This window comes from Coregonus lavaretus, assembly GCF_964263955.1.
Source record: "Coregonus lavaretus genome assembly, chromosome: 2".
NCBI lineage: Eukaryota > Metazoa > Chordata > Actinopteri > Salmoniformes > Salmonidae > Coregonus > Coregonus lavaretus.
The window spans coordinates 42,854,704-42,869,632 of record NC_139989.1 but is presented as its reverse complement, the minus strand read 5'-3'; the positions used below and the strand labels follow the sequence as shown (position 1 = coordinate 42,869,632).

Sequence of the window (14,929 nt, the reverse complement as noted above, 5' to 3'; positions counted from 1 at the left end):
CCCATGTTTGACTCTCAGACCAGAATACCTCCTATTATAACTATTCTGACTGTTCCATCTCTGATTGGTTGTCCCAGGGGAGGAAGGCTCTGGAGCGTATCAACAGCCTGACGTTTAAGAAGTCTCAGGACATGAAGGCTCGTCTAGAGGAGGCTATACTGGGAACCATCGGAGCCCGACAGGAGATGGTCCGCCGCTGTAGAGGTACCAGCACTGGATGGGCCATCATAGTTTGAGATTTTCTACATGCAATGTTTCTTTGTGGTTGTTACAAGTGTCCATATGTTTTGTTTTTGTTCAGAGCGGAGTCCATATGGTAATGAGAATGTCAGATGGAGGAAGAATGTCACTCACTGGAGACAGAATACAGACAGAGTCGACAAGTAGGTCCCCACAATATGCACAGACTCTAATGCCAAGGTAGACCAATGACTTGATAAAACATGTAATCAACAGTCTGTGTACAGTATTTGTATAGGCACATTGTATATATTGAAGTTTGTATGGATTTGTGTGTGTTTGAGTGATAGTAAACCCTGTCTCGTTGCAGAACTAAGGTGGAGACAGAGCAAGAGTCAGTGGTGGATGGAAACCTGGCCACTGAAGCCTCTCTGGTCGTCCTGGACACACTGGAGATCATAGTGAAGACGGTGCAGGTGTCAGAGCTGAAGGAGAGTGTTTTGGGCGGGGTGTTGAGAGTCCTCCTCCACAGCATGGCAGGGAGTCAGAGTGCCCTCTTCCTGCAGCACTGCTTCACTACACAGAGGGGACTGGTCTTCAAGGTGTGTGTGTGTGTGTGTGTGTGTGTGTGTGTGTGTGTGTGTGTGTGTGTGTGTGTGAGTGTGTGTGTCTGTGTGTGTGTGTATTAAGTGTTGTGTGTCCTGTGTGTGTGTGTATTAAGTGTTGTGTGTCCTGTGTGTGTAGTTCCCAGAGATGCTGTTTGAGGAGGATACAGAGCTGTGTGCTGACCTGTGTCTGCGTCTGCTCCGCCACTGCAGCAGTAGTGTGGGCTCTGTCCGGAGTCAAGCCTCCGCCTCCCTCTACCTGCTCATGAGGCAGAACTTTGAGATCGGCAACGTGAGTCTCACTCATACAGAAGCTTGTCAAAGCCTGGAAAACCAAACTGAATTCACACTCCGTTTAACTGTTATACAGTGCTATGAAAAAGTATTTGCCCCCTTTCTAATTTTCTCTACTTTTGCATATTTGTGATACTGAATGTTATCAGATCTTCAACCAAAACCTAATATTAGATAAAGGGAACATAAGTGAACAAATAACACAACAATTACATATTTATTTCATAAACAAAGTTATGCACCACCCAATTCCCCTGTGTGAAAAAGTAATTGCCCCCTTACACTCAATAACTGGTTGTGCCACCTTTAGCTGCAATGACTCCAACCAAATGCTTCCTGTAGTTGTTGATCAGTCTCTCACGTCGCTGTGGAGGAATTATGGCCCACTCTTCCATGCAGAACTGCTTTAACTCAGTGACGTGTGGGTTTTCAAGCATGAACTGCTCGTTTCAAGTCCTGCCACAACATCTCAATTGGGATTAGGTCTGGACTTTGACTAGGCCTTTCCAAAACTTCAAATTTGTTGCTTTTTAGCAATTTTCATGTAGACTTGATGGTGTGTTTTGGATCATTGTCTTGCTGCATGACCCAGCTGCGCTTCAGCTTCAGCTCACAGACGGATGGTCTGACATTCTCCTGTAGAATTCTCTGATACAGAGCAGAATTCATGGTTCCTTCTATTAAGGCAAGTCGTCCATGTCCCGAGGCAGCAAAGCATCCCCAAACCATCACACCACCACCACCATGCTTGACCTTTGGTATGATGTTCTTACTGTGGAATGCAGTGTTTGGTTTTCGCCAGGCATAATGGGACCCATCTCGTCCAAAAAGTTTACTCAAGTTTGCCAAAAAGCACCTGGATGATCATCAAGACTCTTGGAAGAACGTTCTATGGACAGATGATTCAAAAGTATACGTTTTTGGATGACATGGTTCCAGTAATGCCTGGCGAAAACCAAACTCTGCATTCCACAGTAAGAACATCATACCAAAGGTCAAGCATGGTGGTGGTGGTGTGATGGTTTGGGGATGCTTTGCTGCCTCAGGACATGGACGACTTGCCTTAATAGAAGGAACCATGAATTCTGCTCTGTATCAGAGAATTCTACAGGAGAATGTCAGACCATCCGTCTGTGAGCTGAAGCTGAAGCGCAGCTGGGTCATGCAGCAAGACAATGATCCAAAACACACAATCAAGTCTACATGAAAATTGCTAAAAAGCAACAAAATGGAAGTTTTGGAATGGCCTAGTCAAAGTCCAGACCTAATCCCAATTGAGATGTTGGGGCAGGACTTGAAACGAGCAGTTCATGCTTGAAAACCCACACGTCACTGAGTTAAAGCAGTTCTGCATGGAAGAGTGGGCCAAAATTCCTCCACAGCGACGTGAGAGACTGATCAACAACTACAGGAAGCATTTGGTTGGAGTCATTGCAGCTAAAGGTGGCACAACCAGTTATTGAGTGTAAGGGGGCAATTACTTTTTCACACAGGGGAATTGGGTGTTGCATAACTTTGTTTATGAAATAAATATGTAATTGTTGTGTTATTTGTTCACTTATGTTCCCTTTATCTAATATTAGGTTTTGGTTGAAGATCTGATAACATTCAGTATCACAAATATGCAAAAGTAGAGAAAATTAGAAAGGGGGCAAATACTTTTTCATAGCACTGTAAAGTGAACGCAATAGTGAAACGAAGTGGGAATTCAGTTTGGATTACCAGTCTAAGATCTTCCCACCATAATACAATTTGTCATATGCACAGGATACACATGGTGTATACATTACAATGAAATGCTTACTTGCAGGTTCACCTCTCAACAATGCCACAGCAATAAGAATAGAAGTAAAGATGGTTCCAATTCAGTCTCAACACCATCAACTGATATGTTGTGTAATTCTGTATGGGTCAAATCCCCTGTAGTCTTCAGTATTGACTCATCCTCTCTCTCTGATGTAGAACTTTGCTCGGGTGAAGATGCAGGTGACCATGTCCCTGTCCTCCCTGGTGGGGACATCTCAGAACTTCAACGAGGAGCACCTCCGACGCTCCTTAAAAACCATCCTGACCTACGCAGAGGAGGACCTGGAGCTACGGGACTCCTCGTTCCCAGAACAGGTCCAGGATCTGGTGTTCAACCTGCACATGATTCTGACTGACACAGTCAAGATGAAGGAGCACCAGCAGGACCCTGAGATGCTCATTGATCTCATGTACAGGTATTACACATACGACAGCTGTCTCATCTGCACAACCACTTTCTCTCAAACACATTCGCATCCAAACAAATTCCCATTCAAACACATTCCCATCCACAAACAAATCTGGAAACAAATCTGTAAACATACAACTATGAAATCCATAGGCTTGGATTGCATTAGCTATGTACCACCCTGATTTTTCTGTCTTTCTCTCTTCCCACCTCCTCTCTCCCCCCTCAGGATTGCTAAGGGCTACCAGAACTCCCCTGACCTGCGCCTGACGTGGCTGCAGAACATGGCAGGGAAGCACTCTGAGAGAGGGAACCACGCGGAGGCAGCCCACTGCCTGGTGCACAGCGCCGCCCTGGTGGCAGAGTACCTCAACATGCTGGAGGACTGCCGCTACCTGCCCATTGGCTGTGTCACCTTCCAGGTCAGGAGTGTGTGTGTGTGTGTGTGTGTGTGTGTGTGTGTGTGTGTGTGTGTGTGTGTGTGTTTCTGTGAGTGTTTCGTGTCCATTTTAGTATACCTTAAAACCTTAGCTGAGTCTTTTCCTGACTGCTATGTTCCTTACCTGCTGTAGCACATCTCGTCTAACGTTCTGGAGGAGTCAGCGGTGTCTGATGATATCCTGTCCCCAGAGGAGGAGGGTATCTGTGCGGGGAAGTACTTCAGCGAGTCGGGCCTGGTGGGGCTCCTGGAGCAAGCTGCAACCTCCTTCCACATGGTATTACTCAGATTTTCTTTACCTTGAGATTTCCTTTAAATACATGATAAACAACTTTTGAATCTCTCTTTGAGTGGACGCCCTACACAGCATCAGATTGCCTAACCACCTAGTACATAGTCAGAGCTGTATGTTAACATAGAGAAAGCCAGATTTTTGGAGTATACTGTATTGTAGTGTGCTGTAGGTAGACTTCTCACTGTCCTCTCACTGTTTCATCCTGTATCTCTCCTGCAGGCTTCAATGTATGAGGCCATCAACGAGGTGTATAAGATCCTACTCCCAGTCCACGAGGCCAACAGGGACTTTAAGAAGCTGGCCACTGTCCACGGAAAGCTGCAGGACGCCTTTAACAAAATCTACAACCAGAGTTCAGGATGGGAGGTAAAGTAAATTAAATATGCTGTTTGTTTGTGTAACTTAACCGACATTGAGTTTATATGCATTTAAACAATCATATTTTCTTTCTCTTTCCCGTGGTTTCCCTGCCTTTCCTTTCTGGATGATGTTTCCTAACTGGTGAGTAAAATGTTCAAAAACTCTTCCCAACACTTATTCAAACCACAGTTTTGCATTGCATTCACACTTTCACACACTTAACCAATACACAGTTGTTTAAAACAGTTGCACAAGATTGACTGGCTCCAACTCCCCTGGGTGTCTTTACTGGTTGCTGTGGTAGCATATGGTTTCAATGTTTTAAGCAGGGCTCTAAATTAACATTTTCATTGGTAGCACTGGTGTTCCCAACTTTAAAAATGTAGGCGCACCAGAAAATAAGATTTCTTTAATTGATTGAGATACAGCCTAAATGAATTCTAGCTACTTCTGAAGCATATGTTGTGCCCTAGAAACTAATATGTAACCCTATATATACATTTGTTTATTATAAAAAGTGAACATGTTAATACAAATACCTGTCATTTAAATTAAAAAGTCATTTGTGGAATATTCGGTTTCTACATTATGTAAAAGCACTATTTTCCGATTGAGCTGCATTGCATTGAAAATTGTACACTGTCTCTTTAAGAGTGTCAAGTTTGATGAGGACATGCAAGACATTTCGGTAATATGGGTCAAATCTTTTGAACTGTTAGAAACAAGCAGTTGTCGCTGTATTAATGGTGCAAGCATGATGCTAACGAATCTGTGCTTGGGAACAATGGTTCAGCAAAGCCTTACCATTACAACAATTATTATTGAAAGAATTATCAGATTTTTAGATTTTTTTACGCCGCTCCCAAATTAAAACTCCGGGTCGCACAGCAAAATATTTTGTCGCATGTGGTCGCACTTTAGAGCCCTGGTTGTAACATGTCAATTTAGGACAGCTTAGACTCATGTAACATGTCAATTGAGGACAGCTTAGACTCATGTAACATGTCAATTGAGGACAGCTTAGACTCATGTAACATGTCAATTGAGGACAGCTTAGACTCATGTAACATGTCAATTGAGGACAGCTTAGACTAAGTGACTCTGAAAGTAATCTCTGTATTCTGTTTTCCTATTCTTCCCCCATCCCCCCTCTCTCTCTGTCTTCCATCCCCCTCGCTATAGTGTGTAGAGGATGTTTGGGACCTACTTCCGGGTGGGCTTCTACGGCTGTCGCTATGGGGACCTGGATGAGCAGGAGTTTGTGTACAAGGAGCCCTCAATCACCAAGCTGGCTGAGATCTCCCACAGACTAGAGGTACGGTCTGAGGAGGAGGATGATGATGAGGATGATGTTAATAATCATTTATATAAAGCACCCAAAGACATCAGTGACAATTTATGAAACTCACTGGATCATTGCGGAGTTGTGCAATATGTGTATTATAAGCTGATACCAGTCTTTTGAATGTGTTTCATCTACATATTTTTCAGGAGTTCTATGCTGAGCGGTTTGGAGATGATGTGGTGGAGATTATCAAGGACTCCAACCATGTGGACAAGAACAAGCTGGACCCCAATAAGGTAAAAGGCCCAAAGTCTCTCAGAAAGAGAAAAGACTGAAGGTTTGGGTTGCGGTTTTTACATGGGGACGTGAGGAATGACTTCTAGTACTGATCTATGTGTTGTATATCTGCGTGGCTCTTAGGCCTACCTCCAGATCACCTACGTGGAGCCCTTCTTCGACACGTACGAGCTGAAGGAGAGGATCACCTACTTCGACAAGAACTACAACCTGCGCACCTTCATGTACTGCACCCCGTTCACCCTGGATGGGCGCGCCCACGGGGACCTGCACGAGCAGTACAAACGCAAATCCATCCTCACCACGTCCCACGCCTTCCCCTACATCAAGACACGCATCAACGTCATCCACAAAGAGGAGGTGGGGTCACTGTATACATGTCTGACTGTACTGTGAAACATGGTGAGCACTGAACAGTGAATGATGGATTGGATTTATATTTAGCAGTGTTTTTCCAGGCGCTCAAAGAGCTTTAGCACTAGCTTAACCCACTAGCAGTGAAGCAGTGCTCATGATCATGTTGCTGTCCCCTCTCCTCTCCAGATCATCCTGGTGCCCATGGAGGTGGCCATAGAGGACATGCAGAAGAAGACCCAGGAGCTGGCCTTCGCCACCCACCAGGAGCCTGCCGACGCCAAGATGCTGCAGATGGTGCTGCAGGGCTCTGTGGGCACCACTGTCAACCAGGTACTGTGTGTGGGTGTGTGTTGTGTTGTGTAATATCCCTTTGTGTGTGTGTGTTTGACATGCTGGAGTGTGTACGTAATCGTCCGTCTCTCATGCAGGGCCCTCTGGAGGTCGCTCAGGTCTTTCTCTCTGACATTCCTGATGACCCCAAGCTGTACCGTCATCACAACAAACTACGCCTCTGCTTTAAAGACTTCACTAAGAGGTGATGACACCTTACAAAGCCTGTACATGGACCATACAGTCTGACACACACACACACACACACACACAGTTCAATAACCCAGTGAACAGACTCCGACTCCGTGTGTGTGTGCTCCTTCCTCTCCTTCAGGTGTGAGGATGCCCTGAGGAAGAACAAGACTCTGATTGGTCCAGACCAGAAAGAGTACCACAAGGAAATGGAGAGGAACTACAATAAACTCAAAGAGTCTCTGGGACCGCTCATCAACCGCAAGATCCCCCAGCTCTACAGAACACTGCCAGCTACAGGGCTTCAGCCGGCTACACAAAGGTTACAACAAACTGGATTCACACACTCATAATACACAGACACACCACACAACACACACCACACACACACACACTATGAGCGCATCCAGCTCTACAGAGCACTGACATCTACAGCCTACACAATAGTAACTCGACACCATACTCTTCCACACACACAGATGCAAACACACACACACACACACACACTGTGAGCTAATCCATTTTAACACACCACTGCCAGCCTCTGCTTTTTTAAAACTGTAGTAACTCGACACTTTACATACGCGTAGTCACACAAAAATGCATCACGCCCCACTGAGTACCACTAGTAGTACCACTTCATCCACACACAATGCAGCTGCTGCTTCAATAATCTCAGCAGATTTGTTTTGGAAAGTCTCAGCACATTATTGGTTGGTTTTGACTGGGGCTTTTTGGAGCCAGCTGCGTGTCTTATGTGAGTGTTAGAGGGCTGGAGGATTTCTAATCACAACCAGATACACCACAGCCACACCTGGCAGAACAGAAAATGACATACACCATACCAGCAATTAAGAGGCTCCTTCATCCACATATTGCAAAACCCTGGTCCAGATAACATTTCATCTGTCTTTTATCTTTTTATGTCTTCACAGAAATTCCTTCAGTAGGTCCAGTCTCCGCAGGGGGGACTGTTGAAGCACAGCAGACCTCCTCAACAGAGAAGAAACCAAGAGCTTGAGACATACATACTCTTGATTTCAACTGGTCTGTCTGTCTCCCCCACCCCCTTCACACACCAACTGTCTATCCTAAACACACACACCATCCTCCTCCATCTCCCAAGCTTGTTATTCCAACCCCCCCCCCCCAGTGTCAGGCCATACCATACCACCTCTCTCCCGTCAGGCCATACCACCTCTCTCCCGTCAGGCCATACCACCTCTCTCCCGTCAGGCCATACCACCTCTCTCCCGTCAGGCCATACCACCTCTCTCCCGTCAGGCCATACCACCTCTCTCCCGTCAGGCCATATCACCTCTCTCCCGTCAGGCCATACCACCTCTCTCCCGTCAGGCCATACCACCTCTCTCCCGTCAGGCCATACCACCTCTCTCCCGTCAGGCCATACCACCTCTCTCCCGTCAGGCCATACCACCTCTCTCCCGTCAGGCCATACCACCTCTCTCCCGTCAGGCCATACCACCTCTCTCCCGTCAGGCCATACCACCTCTCTCCCGTCAGGCCATATCACCTCTCTCCCGTCAGGCCATACCACCTCTCTCCCGTCAGGCCATACCACCTCTCTCCCGTCAGGCCATATCACCTCTCTCCCGTCAGGCCATACCATCTCTCTCCCGTCAGGCCATACCACCTCTCTCTCGTCAGGCCATACCACCTCTCTCCCGTCAGGCCATACCACCTCTCTCCCGTCAGGCCATACCACCTCTCTCCCGCCTCACTCACTCCTTTCTGGTCTTCCTCTCCTGCTCTGCTCTACCTCCCCTCATCCTCTCTGTCTCTCACACTCCTATAGGAAACGCTCCCTCTGTTTATACTGGAAGTTTATCTGCACTGTAAACATAGTCATTTGGACCATGTCTCTTTCCCCTGGGCATTTACAGAGACTAGCTTTCAGGAGGAGTCTTGTCTGCATTGAAGAGGACCCAGAATGATGCCTCTCCCTCTCTGTTCATCTCCGCTCAGTTTAATTTTAGCTTTTCCAGAACTGGAGAGTTCAAACAACTCCTAGGCGCTTCCTTAATTGTGTGTTTGTTTTGGGCCGCGTTTGAATATGTGCGCTTGGAAGTTTGTGTTTGAGTGTGTCTTGCCTCAACTGCACAGGGTCTAGGCTTCTTTCCATTTGCTTGTGTATGTGTCATGTTTGCTGTGGAATGGCCTTAGTGAATTTGTGTGTGACCAGTTGCTGCCAGACGTAGTCATTAAATGGTCCCAGGGAGTCGTTCTGTACTCAACGATCCTCATACCAAATAACTGACATTCTTTAACTACTGAGTTCTCCTTTTCATATACCCTGTATCAGGACAGGAATTCATTATGAAGAAGTATGACATTTTGATCATTAGAGGCCCCACCGCTCTAGATAAGCATACAATGGACACATCGTAGGTTAGAGAGAAGATGTGGCTTTAGGAAGAGAGGGAGTGTTAAAAATGGCCTCTGGTGACACTGTGAAATGTTTTACTGCACTGACCAAAAACACTGTCGCATCACTGATGTTCACATAGTAAGCGCTGCCAGTCTGGCAATGACATTCACTCTCTCACTCACTCACTCACACTCTCTCTCTCTCTCTCACACACACACACAGCTATGAACTGACGTAGATATGCAGTAGATCACACATTGTCATTATTATTGACTATGTTTCATGTCCTGAACTGTTCTCCTCCTGCCTGGATGTGATGTGATGTGCTGACAGAAACACTCCACATGTTCTGGAATTCATCCTCAACCCTGTGGTTGGTGGAAACATATAATGTAGGTATTTTTAACTACTGTATTGGACTGTGTCTCCTTTATTGTATTGCACTATACTGTATTCACACTGCCGCACCTACGTACCACTGTCTGTAACTACTGTATTTCCTCTGCTTGTTGTATGTTCACAAGGCTTGTCTCAAACTGCATTTTTACCAGTCAGGAAAATAACTACTATTTTTTATTTATTCACTTATTTTGTTTTTTTTGTACTGCTTTGTATTAAAATGTTCTCTCAATCTTAAGAGGTCAGCTTTCAATCTTAACAGTCTGCTTTTATCAGTGCATTCGGAAAGTATTCAGACCCCTTGACTTTGCCACATTTTGTTACGCTAGAACCTTATTCTAAAATAGATTAAATTGTTTTTTTTCCCATATCAATCTAAACACAATACCCCATAATGACAAAAGCAAAAACTTTTTAAAGAAATGTTAGCTAATGTATTAAAAATAAAAAAAACATATCACATTTACATAATTATTCAGACCCTTTACTCAGTATTTGTTGAAGCACCTTTGGCAGCAATTACAGCCTTGAGTGTTCTTGGATATGACGGTACAAGCTTGGCACACCTGTATTTGGGTAGTTTGCATCGCTGCACAGTTATTTTCAGGTTTCTCCAGAGATGTTAGATCGGGTTCAAGTCTGGGCTCTGGCTGTGCCACTCAAGGACATTCAGAGACTTGTCCAGAAGCCACTCCTGAGTGGCTTCCGTCTGGCCACTCTACCATAAAGGCCTGATTAGTGGAGTGCTGCAGAGATGGTTGTCCTTCTGGAAGGTTTTCCCATCTCCACAGAGGAACTCTTGAGCTCTGTCAGAGTGACCATCGGGTTCCTGGTCACCTCCCTGACCAAGGCCCTTCTCCCCCTGTTGTTCAGTTTGGCCGGGCGTCCAGCTCTAGGAAGAGTCTTGGTGGTTCCAAACTTCTTCCATTTAAGAATGATGGAGGCCGCTGTGTTCTTGGGGACCTTCAATGCTGCAGAAATGTTTTGGTACACTTCCCCAGATCTGTGCCTCGACACAATTCTGTCTCGGAGCTCTACAGACAATTCCTTCGACCTCATGGCTTGGTTTTTGCTCTGACATGCACTGTGAACTGTGGGACCTTATATACCGTTGAAGTCGGAAGTTTACATACATTTACATTTTAGTCATTTAGCAGACGCTCTTATCCAGAGCGACTTACAGTTAGTGCATACATTATTTGATATTTTTCATACTGGCCCCCCCGTGGGGCCAGTATGAAACACCTTAGCCAAATACATTTAAACTCAGTTTCTCACAATTCCTGACATTTAATCCTAGTAAAAATTCCCTGTTTTAGGTCAGTTAGGATCACCACTTTATTTTAAGAATGTGAAATGTCAGAATAATAGTAGAGAGAAAAATGTATTTCAGCTTTTATTTATTTCATCACATTCCCAGTGGGTCAGAAGTTTACATACACTCAATTAGTATTTGGTAGCATTGCCTTTAAATTGTTTAACTTGGGTCAAACGTTTCGGGTAGCCTTCCACAAGCTTCCCACAATAAGTTGGGTGAATTTTGGCCCATTCCTCCTGACAGAGCTGGTGTAACTGAGTCAGGTTTGTAGGCCTCCTTGCTCGCACACGCTTTGTCAGTTCTGCCCACAAATTCTCTATAGGATTGAGGTCAGGGCTTTGTGATGGCGACTCCAATACCTTGACTTTGTTGTCCTTAAGCCATTTTGCCACAACTTTGGAAGTATGCTTGGGGTCATTGTCCATTTGGAAGACCCATTTACGACCAAGCTTTAACTTCCTGACTGATGTCTTGAGATGTTGCTTCAATATATCCACATAATCTTCCTTCCTCATGATGCCATCTATTTTGTGAAGTGCAAAGCACCCCCACAGCATGATGCTGCCACCCCCGTTCTTCACGGTTGGGATGGTGTTCTTCGGCTTGCAAGCAACCCCCTTTTTCTTCCAAACATAACGATGGTCATTATGGCCAAACAGTTCTATTTTTGTTTCATCAGACCAAAGGACATTTCTCCAAAAAGTACGATCTTTGTCCCCATGTGCAGTTGCAAACTGTAGTCTGGCTTTTTTATGGCGGTTTTAGAGCAGTGGCTTCTTCCTTGCTGAGCGGCCTTTCAGGTTATGTCGATATAGGACTCGTTTTACTGTGGTTACAGAAACTTTTGTACCTGTTTCCTCCAGCATCTTCACAGGGTCCTTTGCTGTTGTTCTGGGATTTATTTTGCACTTTTCGCACCAAAGTATGTTAATCTCTAGGAGACAGAACGCGTCTTCTTCCTGAGCGGTATGACGGCTGCGTGTTCCCATGGTGTTTATACTTGCATATTATTGTTTGTACAGATGAACGTGGTACCTTCAGGCGTTTGGAAATTGCTCCCAAGGATGAACCAGACTTGTGGAGGTCTACAATTTTTTTCCTGAGGTCTTGGCTGATTTCTTTTGATTTTCCCATGATGTCAAGCAAAGAGGCACTAAGTTTGAAGGTAGGCCTTGAAAAACATCCACAGGTACACCTCCAATTGACTCAAATGATGTCAATTAGCCTATCAGAAGCTTCTAAAGCCATGACATCATTTTCTGGAAATTTCCAAGCTGTTTAAAGGCACAGTCAACTTGGTGAATGTAAACTTCTCAAATCAAATCAAATTTTATTGGTCACATGCGCCGAATACAACAGGTGCAGACATTACAGTGAAATGCTTACTTACAGCCCTTAACCAACAGTGCATTTATTTTAAACAAAAAAGTAAGAATAAAACAACAACAAAAAAGTGTTGAGAAAAAAAAAAAGAGCAGAAGTAAAAAATAAAGTGACAGTAGGGAGGCTATATATACAATAGAATAAAGTGACAGTAGGGAGGCTATATATACAGGGGGGTACCGTTGCATAGTCAATGTGCGGGGGCACCGGCTAGTTGAGGTAATATGTACATGTGGGTAGAGTTAAAGTGACTATGCATAAATACTTAACAGAGTAGCAGCAGCGTAAAAAGGATGGGGTGGGGGGGCAGTGCAAATAGTCCGGGTAGCCATGATTAGCTGTTCAGGAGTCTTATGGCTTGGGGGTAGAAGCTGTTGAGAAGTCTTTTGGACCTAGACTTGGCACTCCGGTACCGCTTGCCGTGCGGTAGCAGAGAGAACAGTCTATGACTAGGGTGACTGGAGTCTTTGACAATTTTGAGGGCCTTCCTCTGACACCGCCTGGTATAGAGGTCCTGGATGGCAGGGAGCTTTGCCCCAGTGATGTACTGGGCCGTACGCACTACCCTCTGTAGTGCCTTGCGGTCAGAGGCCAAGCAGTTGCCATACCAGGCGGTGATGCAACCAGTCAGGATGCTCTCGATGGTGCAGCTGTAGAATTTTTTGAGGATCTGAGGACCCATGCCAAATCTTTTTAGTCTCCTGAGGGGGAATAGGCTTTGTCGTGCCCTCTTCACGACTGTCTTGGTGTGTTTGGACCATGATAGTTCGTTGGTGATGTGGACACCAAGGAACTTGAAGCTCTCAACCTGTTCCACTACAGCCCCGTCGATGAGAATGGGGGCGTGCTCAGTCCTCTTTTTTTTCCTGTAGTCCACAATCATCTCCTTTGTCTTGGTCACGTTGAGGGAGAGGTTGTTGTCCTGGCACCACACGGCCAGATCTCTGACCTCCTCCCTATAGGCTGTCTCATCGTTGTCGGTGATCAGGCCTACCACTGTTGTGTCGTCGGCAAACTTAATGATGGTGTTGGAGTCGTTCTGACCCACTGGAATTGTGATACAGTGAATTATAAGTGAAATAATCTGTCTGTAACAATTGTTGGAAAAATTACTTGTGTAATGCACAAAGTAGATGTCCTAACCGACTTGCCAAAACTATAGTTTGTTAACAAGAAATTTGTGGAGTGTTTGAAAAACGAGTTTTAATGACTCCAACCTAAGTGTATGTTAACTTCCGACTTCAACTGTAGACAAGTGTGTGCCTTTCCAAATCATGTCCAATCAATTGAATTTACCAAAGGTGGACTCCAATCAAGTTGTAGAAGCATCTCAAGGATGATCAATGGAAACAGGATGCACCTGAGTTCAGTTTCGAGTCTCATAGCAAAGGGTCTGAATACTTATGTAAATAAGGTATTTCTGTTTTTACTTTAAATACATTTGCAAACATTTCTAAAAATTTGTTTTCGCTTTGTCTTGATCGGGTATTGTGTGTAGATGAATTAGGAATTATTTTTAAAAAAATCAATTTTATAATAAGGCTGTAATGTAACATTTACATTACATTTTACATTTTAGTCATTTAGCAGACGCTCTTATCCAGAGCGACTTACAGTTAGTGCATACATTATTATTTTATCGAACCCACAACCCTGGCGTTGCAAACGCCATGCTCTACCAATTGAGCTACATCCCCTGCCGGCCAAATCCCTCCCCTACCCTGGACGACGCTGGGCCAATTGTGCGCGCCACCCCATGGGTCTCCCGGTCGCGGCCGGCTACGACAGAGCCTGGATTCGAACCAGGATCTCTAGTGGCACAGTTTAGCACTGCGATGCAGTGCCTTAGACCACTGCGCCACTCGGGAGTACAAAGTGTGGGAAAAGTCAAGGGGTCTGAATACTTTCCGAATGCACTGTATGTAACCTTGACACTGTTTATAACCTTGAGGGTCTGTCATTCTAGACACATGGTTTCACTACCCTGGCAATATGAGTCCCATGACTGGATTTAGCCAGCAGGGGAAATATTACACAACTAAATTATTAAAGACCTTAGTTTATTAATTGATAGGCTATAGGTCTATAATATATTGTGTTAATAATGCAGAAGGGTATCTAATTTATGTTTATCGACATATGGCATATTATTGATTTCTTTAAAAAATTATGTAGAGGACAAAGAGATGTAACATTCGATGTCGAGTGGATAATGAATAGGCTATGGATGGGTTATCCTGGAGCAATTGAAAGGGTATAGTCATCTGGCTCTCAGGACGCATCTTTGCTGCCATGAACCACCCTAATTATTGGCCAGACGATGCAGAGCGGACCCCTCAGATCTCTATTTGATCCTGATGTCGGCTCAAGCCGGAGTATGCGCCCCTTTCTGTTATTTTTCACGTGCAATTAATTTCCTGTGCCGGTGTGCCTCACATCGTAGCCATAATGTTTGTCTGCCAAAGCAAACGCCCGCCATATGGATGTAGTGTGTGTTATTGATATGTAACACGTTATACATTACCACTTAAATAAAAACACACACGCACATTTTATGCATGAATCAATCAGTGATATAGCTGTGGTGTATC

The 14,929-nt window shown here is 44.8% G+C and overlaps 1 protein-coding gene across 1 annotated transcript in view; it reads left to right on the top strand.

Annotated features, from left to right (window-relative positions):
* The window catches only part of LOC311144898 (dedicator of cytokinesis protein 7-like), a 41,648-nt gene extending 31,691 nt beyond the window's left edge, over nt 1–9,957 (top strand). The window contains exons 32-46 of the mRNA XM_084181069.1: nt 78–204; nt 302–383; nt 551–782; nt 925–1,077; nt 3,042–3,301; nt 3,524–3,716; nt 3,867–4,010; nt 4,248–4,394; nt 5,578–5,703; nt 5,880–5,969; nt 6,094–6,330; nt 6,514–6,657; nt 6,756–6,862; nt 6,992–7,171; nt 7,785–9,957. Coding sequence (XP_084037195.1) covers nt 78–204; nt 302–383; nt 551–782; nt 925–1,077; nt 3,042–3,301; nt 3,524–3,716; nt 3,867–4,010; nt 4,248–4,394; nt 5,578–5,703; nt 5,880–5,969; nt 6,094–6,330; nt 6,514–6,657; nt 6,756–6,862; nt 6,992–7,171; nt 7,785–7,827 — 2,265 coding nt within the window. The 3' untranslated portion in view covers nt 7,828–9,957. The remainder of the gene's footprint in view (nt 1–77; nt 205–301; nt 384–550; nt 783–924; nt 1,078–3,041; nt 3,302–3,523; nt 3,717–3,866; nt 4,011–4,247; nt 4,395–5,577; nt 5,704–5,879; nt 5,970–6,093; nt 6,331–6,513; nt 6,658–6,755; nt 6,863–6,991; nt 7,172–7,784) is intronic.
* The last annotated feature ends 4,972 nt before the right edge of the window (nt 9,958–14,929 follow it).